The 10,261-nt window shown below is 47.2% G+C and overlaps 1 protein-coding gene across 1 annotated transcript; it reads left to right on the top strand.

The window, feature by feature from the left end:
• Positions 1 to 6,578: 6,578 nt before the first annotated feature.
• Positions 6,579 to 8,984, top strand: Dynll1 (dynein light chain LC8-type 1). Its single transcript, XM_087903739.1, has 3 exons — positions 6,579 to 6,721; positions 6,879 to 7,016; positions 8,566 to 8,984. Exons 2-3 carry the CDS (start codon positions 6,885 to 6,887, stop codon positions 8,701 to 8,703), a joined length of 270 nt encoding a protein of 89 aa, XP_087759865.1. The 5' UTR covers positions 6,579 to 6,721; positions 6,879 to 6,884; the 3' UTR covers positions 8,704 to 8,984.
• Positions 8,985 to 10,261: the final 1,277 nt, after the last annotated feature.

Below are 10,261 nucleotides of genomic sequence, written 5' to 3'. Positions count from 1 at the left end.
AAGCAAAAATAAAGGACGAAGAGCTATGACTAGAGCCCAGGGGTCCAACGCTTGCCTACCATGCAGGAGGCCTTGAGTTCAGTGTCCAGCACCACCCAAAATTAAAGGGGTGGAAGACTAAGTGGCCGGGTAAACACTGGAGGCCCATCATCTAAATACAGCAGGCACTTACGCAGGGGAAACAAATCAGAAAGTAATGGAATTTGTTTTGGTCAGGAGCCAAATGAAGTTCAGCTGTATCCTGCACTTGTTCCATCTACACGAACTCCTCCCTTAGAGGTGACCTCATCCAGGCCCACGGCTTTAAATGTCTATGATAAGCTGGTGACTCCCCAGATTACAGCTCTGGTCTGGACCTCTCCCCGGAACTCACACATCCAGCTGCACACTGGCACTTCTCGTGAAGGTCTATGAAGCATCTCCAGCTACACACTGTAAAACAGAACTTGCTTTCTCTGCCAGCCCTCCTTACCTCAGTTCCTTCTTACTGTTCAAGCCATGTAGCTGAAGCTGTCTTATTTAGTTAGGGTCTTACCATGTGACCCATGCTAGTCTTAAACTCCTCGTGGGCACAAGCGATCCCATGCTCTCAGCAGCAGCAGCTTGGACTACAGGTGTGACCCGCGTGCCCAGCTAGAGTCATCTCTGAGGGCTTTGTCTCCCTTATGCACACCCTACAGCTCAACAGCAAATCAACTCCACCCTCAGGTACAGCCAGAATCTCTCTTCCTCTCCTTCTCTCATCCCACCCATCACTGCTGTCCTGGTCCAAGGCACGAAAGTGTCACTTAGCTCAGTCTGGCCCCCAAAACTGTGACCCTGAACTCCTGCCTCCACTTCTTGAAAGCTAGAATTACAAACATAAGCATGCCTCTCACAGTGAGTCTTCACTTTTTCTACTTTATTTTTACTCATTATATTCACTCGTTTGTTTACTTTTAAAGGTTTTTTTTAATTATATATGTGTGGTCAGGCAGTGGTGATGTACACCTTTAATCCCAGCACTCAGGAGACAGAGGCAGGTGGATCTCTGAGTTCGAGGCCAGCCTGGTCTACAGAGCGAGTTCCAGGACAGGCTCCAAAGCTATACAGAGAAACCCTGTCTCAAAGAACCAACGTGTGTGTGTGTGTGTGTGTGTGTGTGTGTGTGTGTGTGTGTGTGTGTGTGTTGGGGGGTATGTCATGTACAGGATGTCATGTACACCTACAGATGTTCCAAGAGGGCATCAGATCCCCTGGAGTTGGGAGATACAGGCAATTGTGAGCTGCCTGATGTGCTGGGAATGAATCTCAGACCCTCTACAAGAGGGATATGTGCTTTTAACCCCAAGCCATCTCTCCAGCCCTGAGTCTGTATATTTTTAGTTTCTATATTCTTCTGCAATAATACAAGTTGGAGGAAAGAGATTTTTGCTTCCCGGGGCCTCACATATATGCTCTGCCGTGGAAATACGCTCTGGCCTTAGATTTCTTACTCTTTTGTTGTCTGAAGGGTCTTCCCCTGTGGCCCAAGCTTACCTCAGATTTATGGTTACTCTCTCTGCTCCAGCTTGCCAGGTGCTGTGTTAAAGGCATGAGCCACTGTGTCCAGCAGTTCTCTTGATTTCTGTAGCACAGAGAAGAGTACCTGGTACCAAGCTTCTTTAGACACCTCCCAGGCATCCTGATTGAAGGTCTTAGGAACTATTTTAGAATCAGATTTTCTTCTGGTGAATCAGAATAGAGATAACAGAATCAGAGGCCAAGTACTTATTCTTTTGTTTAGAATCCTAGAATAATTAGGCTGACTGAGGATCACTTTGCATATAATTAGAGAGTAATACTGAGGTCACCTATTAAGTCATCTGGGCCCCTAAACTCCTACCATAGACTACAGGTTCGTCCCATAGTCAGTGCTGGGGTTAACGTGATCTGCGGGCATTGTCTTAACAATGAAAAGACTGAACAATGAAATGAAAGACTTAACAATGTCTGAGTGAAAAGACTCAGCCTATTCTGGGCTACACAACACCATTCTCTACGCAGGGGTTCTAAGCTGAGGTGGAGGGATCGAACTGAACACAGTCACCAAGCAGGCTGCAGGTGTGATGTGGCCACTCCATGTTCTGACTTGACTTTCCTGGAGCTGGGCAGAGAAGAAACCCTTTTCCTGATAACTACTTACTAATCACAGCAACAGAAGGGAAACTAGAGCCGTCTGCCTGCTCTGTGGCCTGTGCATGGGGACAGAGGGTGTGAGTTCTGTGACAGTCAGGAACGTGCAGCCTCAGTCCGCGTGTGTGAAGCGACTTGAGACAAGGTTCACATAGCCCAGGCTGACTTTGAACTCCTGATCTTCCTGTCTCCACTGCTTCAGTGCTAACATCCCAGTCATGCTGCCACCAAACCTGGCTTTAAGACCTTCTCTCTAGCCACACATAGTGGAGCATACCTTTAATCCCAGCACCCAGATGGCAGAGGCATGCAGGTCTTTGTGAGTTCAAGACCAGCATGGCCTACATAGTTCAGAACATCCAGAGGTGCATAGTGAGGCCCTGTCTCAAAGAGAGAAAATCCATTTTTTCCCTTTTTCTTTTTGTGTGTGCATGTATTCATATAGGTCAGAGGACAGTTTGCAGGAGTTGTGGGGGGTTTTTTTTGTTTTTTTCTGTTTTTTGTTTTTTTGTTTTTTTGTTTTTTTTTTTTTTTGAGACAGGGTTGCTCTCTATAGCCCTGACTGTCCTGGAGCTCACTTTGTAAACCAGGCTGGCCTCCAACTCAGAGATTCATCTGCCTCTGTCTCCCAAGTGCTGTTCCCAAAGCAAGTACTTCCATCCTTGAGCCATCTTGCTGGCCCCTCTTAAATCTCCTGATCTTGTAAGGTGGAAGCGGGTGTAAGACCTAGTGGTTTTAAAATTTCAGCAATATTTACTAAGTACATTCTCTTTCCTGGGACAGAGGAAAACCTACGGCCTTGCTTATGCTGGGCAATGACTCTACCACTGAGCTGCATCCCTAACCCTAGGTAGTGACTTGATGCTGAAGATGGAACAGGGAACCAAAGAGGGATGAACACAGAGACATTAGGTAAGAAGGGCAATACGTGAGCTAATAATCCCTCTGAAGGAATACATGAGGCAGATATCATAAAGGGAGTCTAAGTGTCACAGAACTTAATGGTATGATGGCCACAGAGGCAAACAAGAGTTTAGGGGAGGAGGACACTTGAGCTGATATCCAATGAGACAGGGCGATATGAGCTGGGGTGATGGCTCACTTGGTAGAGTGCTCATCTAGCATGACAAGGTCCTGGCTTGAACTCCTTGTATCCCATAAAACTGGGTGTGGTGAGTTCGAGGCCAGCATGGTCTACAGAGCAAGTTCCAGGACAGGCTTCAAAGCTAGACAGAGAAACCCTGTCTTGAAAAACAAAACAAAACAACAACAAAAACTGGGTATGGTGGCACCTGACTAAAATCCCAGCACTTGAGATGTGGGAACAGGAAGATCAGAAATTCAAGGTCGTCCTTGGCTACATAGCTTTGCTAAGTCGATAAGTAAAGAGGGTCCCCTTGGGGCTGGAAAGATGGCTCAGCAGTGAAGAGCACTCGCTGTTTTTCTGAGAACCCAGGTTCAGCTCTCAGCACCCACACAGCAGTTTACAACTGTCTGGATTTCAGACCCAGGGGATCCAATGCCCACTTCTGACCTCAGTGGGCACGAGGCACAAATGTGATACACATGTACACAAACGACCAGAACACCCATAAACATTTTAAAGAGAGAAAGAGAAAGAAGGAGAGGGTCTCAAACACAGCAGCATAAGGGCTACTGAGACAGTGACTCCAAGTGTTGAGCCTTGCAGTCACTCACTGCCGCTCTTATTCCCACCTCCTCTACTTTGTTTGTTTATTTATTTATTTTTTGGGGGTGTATTGAGACAGGGTCCATCTAGCCCAGGCTAGCCCTGGAACCATCTATTCAAAGTTGACCTTGAATTTCTGATCCTCCTTTTCCCGTCTCCCAAGCGCTCTGAGATTACATGTGCCTGACTCCCTTCCCTTAGCCTGCTAGGAATCATTTATATGGCCTCTGACCTGACTCATACAAGGCAAGTGCTGTAGCAATAACCCGTTCTCTGTTGTTTATTTGATTTGCAGTGGTCAAGACTGAAGATAAGGGCTCACGCATACTAGGCAAACACTGCCACTACCTATCCCCCCCTCCCCCCGTCCTACTTTGTCTGCCTTAGATACCCAGCTCTTTAGCGTAAACAAAATCAGCCATAGAACCGAGAAAAGTATGAATGTATCGGCAGAGCAGCTCAGGTTCTGGGGTTGTCAGTAATGCCACAGTGCTGAGTGGGAGGTCAAAGGCAGAAAATACCCTGACCAGTCTCATTTGACAAACCTGTCAAATATTCTGTCTCAATATTAGCTCCTCAAGCCTCCAGTCCTGCCATTAGAAACACGGAGCTGGAATGACTCCATGGCCTTTCAGCTAAGATCAAGGAGGAGCTGGAAAAGCTTTTGATTGATACACAGACATTTCAGATAAGGCAGTGTCCATTACTCTCATCCTTTTCTCTTTGGAACGGTGTGCCTCTGGACAGTTTAGTGTAAAAGGGTTCTAGGTTAGCCCTGTGTGATGGTGAATGCCCTTAATCCCAGCACTCTGGAGACAGAGACAAGTGGATCTCTGTGGTTTGAGGCCCAGAGCTACATGACAGAAAGACACTCTCTAAACAAAACAAAACAAAGGTTCTAGGTTAATGAGTGTGGGTGATGAGAAAAATGCAGAAATGGAAGCAGAAAACTTGAAATTCTACAACCTGAAAATTATTTAAGGAGTTTCAAAAATCTGCTACAGGCATTTAAGGTTTGATGGTTCAACACTAGTAACCAGTAAGATTCATTCAGCACTATAAGCCATATATAACTGTGCTGAGAATCTACAAGCATTCGTTCATTTAGTGCTCCCACACATCTATCAAGAGCTTTCGTTTTATACTTAGTCCCCCATGGCAAATAAAAAGAAAACAGGTATAAATAGTGCCAGGATGACTCCACTCCCTAACACCTTGCTTTTGACTATCTTTTTGTTTTGTTCTGAGACACTGGGTATCAAAGTCAGGTTATGGTGCATGTTAGGTAAGAGCTCTGCCATCAGCCTATGAGAGAGACCTTATTTATTTATCTACTTATTTATCAATTTACTTATTTAAGTAGCATTAGTCAAAAATGTACCTATGCCAGAGAAGATATCTTTGAGGATCACTTTCTTGTCTATTAAGATAGTTCTTCCTTTCTTTTTCTTTTTTTTTTTTTTTTTTTTTTGTGGTTTTTCCAGACAGCGTTTCTTTGTAGCTTTGGAGCCTATCCTGGAACTAGCTCTTGTAGACCAGGCTGGCCTCGAACTCACAGAAATCCACCTGCCTCTGCCTCCGGAGTGCTGGGATTAAAGGTGTGCGCCACCACTGCCTGGCTAGTTCTTTCTTTCTAGAAATAAATCTTAAATTAAGACGTTTTCCCAAAAATGGACAACATATCTGAGAAAAAGCCTATCTGTACACACCCTATAGCCACCCACATTCCAACTCCTGAGGTCTGTACTGGCTGGCACACAGATTCTACCTGCTGAAGATGATTTCCTTCCCGAAACGCTCCTACACAGGGACTATAGTATGAAATAGACATGTAGTGCTATGTTATATATTAGGAATTTACAGCCGGGCGGTGGTGGTGCGTGCCTTTAATCCCAGAACTCTGGAGGCAGAGCAGGCAGATCATTTTGAGTTCGAGGCCAGGCCGGTCTAAAGAGCGAGTTCCAGGGCAGCCAGGGCTACACAGAGAAATCCTGTCTCGAAAAAAACCAAGAAAAAAAAAATTAGGAATTTACACTGGTATGATAGCGCATGGGGAGACCTAGACAGAACTGCTGTGAATTTCAGGCCAGACTGAGCTACCTAGGGAGACCATGCTATGGTGGGGGTGGGGAGGACACGAACAGAAAAACCGAAAAAAGAAAACAGGGTTCAGTGGGAGATCGTCGCACTCGCTCTCAAGCAAGCCAAGGCCTCCTCAGGCAGGCACGCACGCGCGCACAAACTTCAAGAATGAGACAGCAGAGTCACGACCCTTAGTGCAACTAAATCAGTGGCTCGGCCGTGCTTTGGAGAATCTCTCGAGGCCAGAGGCCCCTTGTCAAAAGCCGTAAAGTGTGCTGACCCTGGGTGGGGTGGAAGTTGACAGCACCTGGGGTGGCGATTCCCCGTCTTCTAGAAACTGCGGTTCAAGAACACACCCTAGGCTACCCTCGGTGGTCCCGGGCAGGGCGGCCCTCGCACCCTTCCAGACAGCTGGGTGGTCCGAGAGCGGGCCTCTCTACCAGGGCTCCGCCTTCAGGGTGTGAGGGCCAGCCCGCGTGCGGCGCATCGCCTGGGCAACCGACGCTGTGCGCGGTGCATTGTGGTCTGCAACAAAATGCAGGGGAAAGATCCTGAAGGAACCATTGAATGCATGAGCCAATAGTAGAAGGTCATTGGCTTCGCTCAGCCAATAGCGGCTTGTGTCGGGGGCGGGGCCGCGGGCGCAGGGCGGGGCTAGGGATTAGGCGGCGGCGGCTGGCGTGGGGCTCCTTAGATGCGCCACGGCTTCGGTAGCGACCGGCTCTCCTTTGCTGCCTGAGAGGCGCCAGCACCTTCCTCAGGAGCTTGCAGCAGCCGGCTGGCCCCTGCTCCACGGTGAGAAAGGGCTCGGGGTCCCCCGGCTCCGGGACTGCGGTGTGGGCCGTGGGAGCTACACCTTGGAAGCGGGTGGGGGCGTCGTCCTCAGGGGCCGGCCCGGAGGGCAACGCGGCCTGCTCCCTGACCCTTCCCTCTCCCGCGCCTCGTCCCACAGGCAACCATGTGCGACCGGAAGGCGGTGATCAAAAATGCAGACATGTCGGAAGAGATGCAACAGGACTCGGTGGAGTGCGCTACTCAGGCGTTGGAGAAGTACAACATAGAAAAGGATATTGCGGCCCATATCAAGAAGGTGAGGACCTGGCACCGCACAGCTCCTTTTCCCCTGTTCCGCGTTCCCTGGGCGCTTGGCAGAGTTTTCCTATGGCACGCAGGGTGGCTCAATGTAGACAGTTCTAGAAAGGACGTAAATGGATTTTGCGTTTCTCTTGGGAAGACCAGACCCTCAACGCCCGAAGTTGTTTTTTTTTTTTTTTTTTTAATATCCCAGCTCCTTGAGGGAAAGCGCCACCTAGCAACGGTTTCCAAGACTAGGGAGCAGCGAGCAGTTCCCCCTACTGTAGGATTCCTGCTCCGAGGATCCATCTGGGTGCTGGGGGGGGGGGTCCGCTGCGTGGGTGTTTCCAGCCGGGCTAGGAGGAGATTTTTTGCCAGCCTTCCAGCCGGGAGTTAGTCGGCAGTTCAGGGAAAGTGGGTGGCAGTGGTGGTTGGGGGCATGAGTGGAGGCTTGGTAAATGGCAGTTTGTAGAAAACTGGCAAGACTGCCAACTTCTCAAGCTGTGTTTGCTGGAAGGAAAGGAAACTGGAAGCTGAAGCCGTGGGAGGGTTCCAGTGGGGAATGGGAAGATGAAAGGCTTCATATGGAACAAAAATGAATACCTTTTTTGACAAACGCAGCAGTATATGCATCTAGATTGTAAGAAAGGCATTCGGCTTAACAGACGAGGTTTTCATACTGCATGCAGAATGAGATATGAGGAGCCTTAAAGAATTTTACATCGTCTTTGGCCATGGTTCGATCTAACTAGTGAAGAAATTAACGTTCCTAGTTCTAGTGCCCATTGGGATGGGGAAAGCAGGGAGCAGATGCTCTATAACTTGCTAATCTTTAAGACCTGGTAGTAGCTGCAGAGAGGAGAGCAATTCTAAAGGCTAGAGTCTGGCCTAGCTAGCTGTCAGATTCTGTTGCTAGCATTTTTATTTTCGGTCCAGCTCGATTTAGATAATTGAGGCTTTGTCCTTTGGTCTTTCTACAAGTGTCATTAAGGTCTTTCTGGTCATCCTGGATTTCGCGTAGATGGTAGGATAGTTATCAGGAATAACCTGATACACTATAAGCGCTGATGTCATCTACCTCCGTTGAATATGTGAAGTCATGTGCACTAGGCATGGTGGTGCACACATTTAATCCCAGCAGAGGCAGGCAGATCTCTCTGACTTAGAGGCTAAATTGGTCTACATGTGGGCTTCCAGAACAGTCAGGGCTATGTACAAAGACACCCTCACCCCAAGAAGTCAGGTGCAATCAATGAAACAGAAATGTCTTGGAAAATGACCCTTCTGCCTTTGATCTCCGATCCCATTCCATCTTACCTCAAACTGCAAGCATGTTTGCAGTTCTGTTCTCTATGGATGACTTTTACCCTATGAATTTGCTAGGGTTGTGAGTATAGCTCGGTGGTAGGGTGCTTTCCTAGCATGCCCAAGGTCCTAGAATTCAGGGAAGCGTGAAAACAATTGAAGATGCCAGTGTTTGCCCTTTCTGGTCCTACAGGCTCTGGTTTTTCTAGAAAGTGAATTCTCTGGGTACACCACTAAAATTCTGTTTTATTCTTTCCCAGGAGTTTGACAAGAAGTACAACCCCACCTGGCACTGCATTGTGGGGCGGAACTTCGGTAGTTATGTGACACATGAAACCAAACACTTCATCTACTTCTACCTGGGTCAGGTGGCCATTCTTCTGTTCAAATCTGGTTAAAAGCATGGACTGTGCCAAACACCCAGTGATCCATCCAAAAACAAGGACTGCATCCTAAATTCCAAATACCAGAGACTGCCTCTTTAGCTTTGCTAAGGGAACACCTCGTTTGAATCTGTTGTGTTTTGTGCGGAGCATCATCCTCTGTACGAGTTTGTGGTTATAAAATAATTAGTAAAACAGCTTACATTTGTATTTATTTTCTAGGCCATACTTCTGTACCTTTTTTTTTTTTTCCTCCCTTAGGCCATTCCTTTAAAAATAAATCTGTTTGAGATGTATGTGTGTGTGTTAGTTTGTTCAAGTAAGATAGGGTTGGAGCAGCTTACCAGGTGATAAATCACCAGGACTGTAGGGTTGAGGGCTCTGTGTGTGGGATTAGACATTTTAGTGCTCTTGAAATGTAATGCTTGACTGGCCACACTGGTTTCTCCAGATTATTTGGGCTATTGCCATAGGTCTGATGACCCACCCCTGTCACCCCAGCACTCAGGAGGCTAAAGCAGCTCTGTAGATTCCTGGTGGGCCTAGATCAGAGTGACAGTGCCTTGGGACTTAGCTCACTGGGCTACTGGGCTGTGCTCAGAAATAGTAAATGAATCAGTTTCATGGAACAACCTGATTAAAGCTGTGGGTTTGGTCAAGAGCTTCCTGTTGACAATTTCAGAGAAACGCACATGTAAGAGACTCCTTATAGGCTGAGAACCAACCCACACTTACCTTATGGAAGTACAAGGGTCCCAATAGGGCTGCCTGTTTCCATTTTCATAAGATAAAGCCTTTTTGCTTTAGATGTAATTGACATTAAGCAGCCAGAAAGCTGCTTCACAGAATAGAATGCAGACTTGAACTGACCACAATCTTATGGGTAGCATCAGGTCAGTTACAGCTTTAAAACACTTTTTGCACCTGAAGCTGTTAGACATGGTGTCTTGTCGGCAGGAGCTCGAGGCATGTGAAACTGCTTTACTGTTGATGTATGTCTGTGGAGGGCAGCTGGGCAGTAGGTTCTACCATGTGGGTGCCAAGACTTAGGCTCAACAGCAAGTCTATTCCATAATCCATCTTGCAGGCCTGTTGGCTTTTTGTGACTATCTTATGAAGCCCAGACTGACTTCACTTGCTCTATAGCTGAGGCTAACCTCGAACTTGCCAAGCCCTGGGGTTGCAGATGTATACCATCTCTAGGTCGTTTCACTGCTCTGATAGTTGGCATGTGTCCCCTACTATCTGCAGAAAAGATGGGGTATTTTGGAGACTACAGTTAGGGTATTTCAGATTTGTATCTATTTGGACAGGTAGAAATGTTTCCATAAATTGAGTCCCTTTCCCTCTTTATGACCAGCTGTATATTATTTGAAACCCAACTGGAACTGACCATCAAAGCTGTAGTTCGCCAAGCAGACGATGGTCTCCATCAACAGTAGTTGATGTCCTTAGACTGAACATTGAGGGTTTTGATCTATTTGATCTGGCCCAAGCTTTCTGTCAATAGACTGGTAACTTTTAACTTTCATTTTCAGGTTCAGATGTGAGAAGACATGTTGGTATAGAAATA

This window comes from Myodes glareolus, chromosome 2, assembly GCF_982192425.1.
Source record: "Myodes glareolus chromosome 2, mMyoGla1.1, whole genome shotgun sequence".
NCBI classification, from domain to species: Eukaryota; Metazoa; Chordata; class Mammalia; order Rodentia; family Cricetidae; genus Myodes; species Myodes glareolus.
This window is presented reverse-complemented; position numbering and strand designations above follow the sequence as displayed.

What these genes read in the sequence shown, in the direction of transcription:
- Dynll1 (XM_087903739.1), top strand. Translation starts at nt 6,885, where the DNA reads ATGTGCGACCGGAAGGCGGTGATCAAAAATGCAGACATGTCGGAAGAG. An exon ending in TTGCGGCCCATATCAAGAAG is followed by an intron (nt 7,017 to 8,565) that starts GTGAGGACCTGG and finishes ATTCTTTCCCAG; the next exon opens with GAGTTTGACAAGAAGTACAA.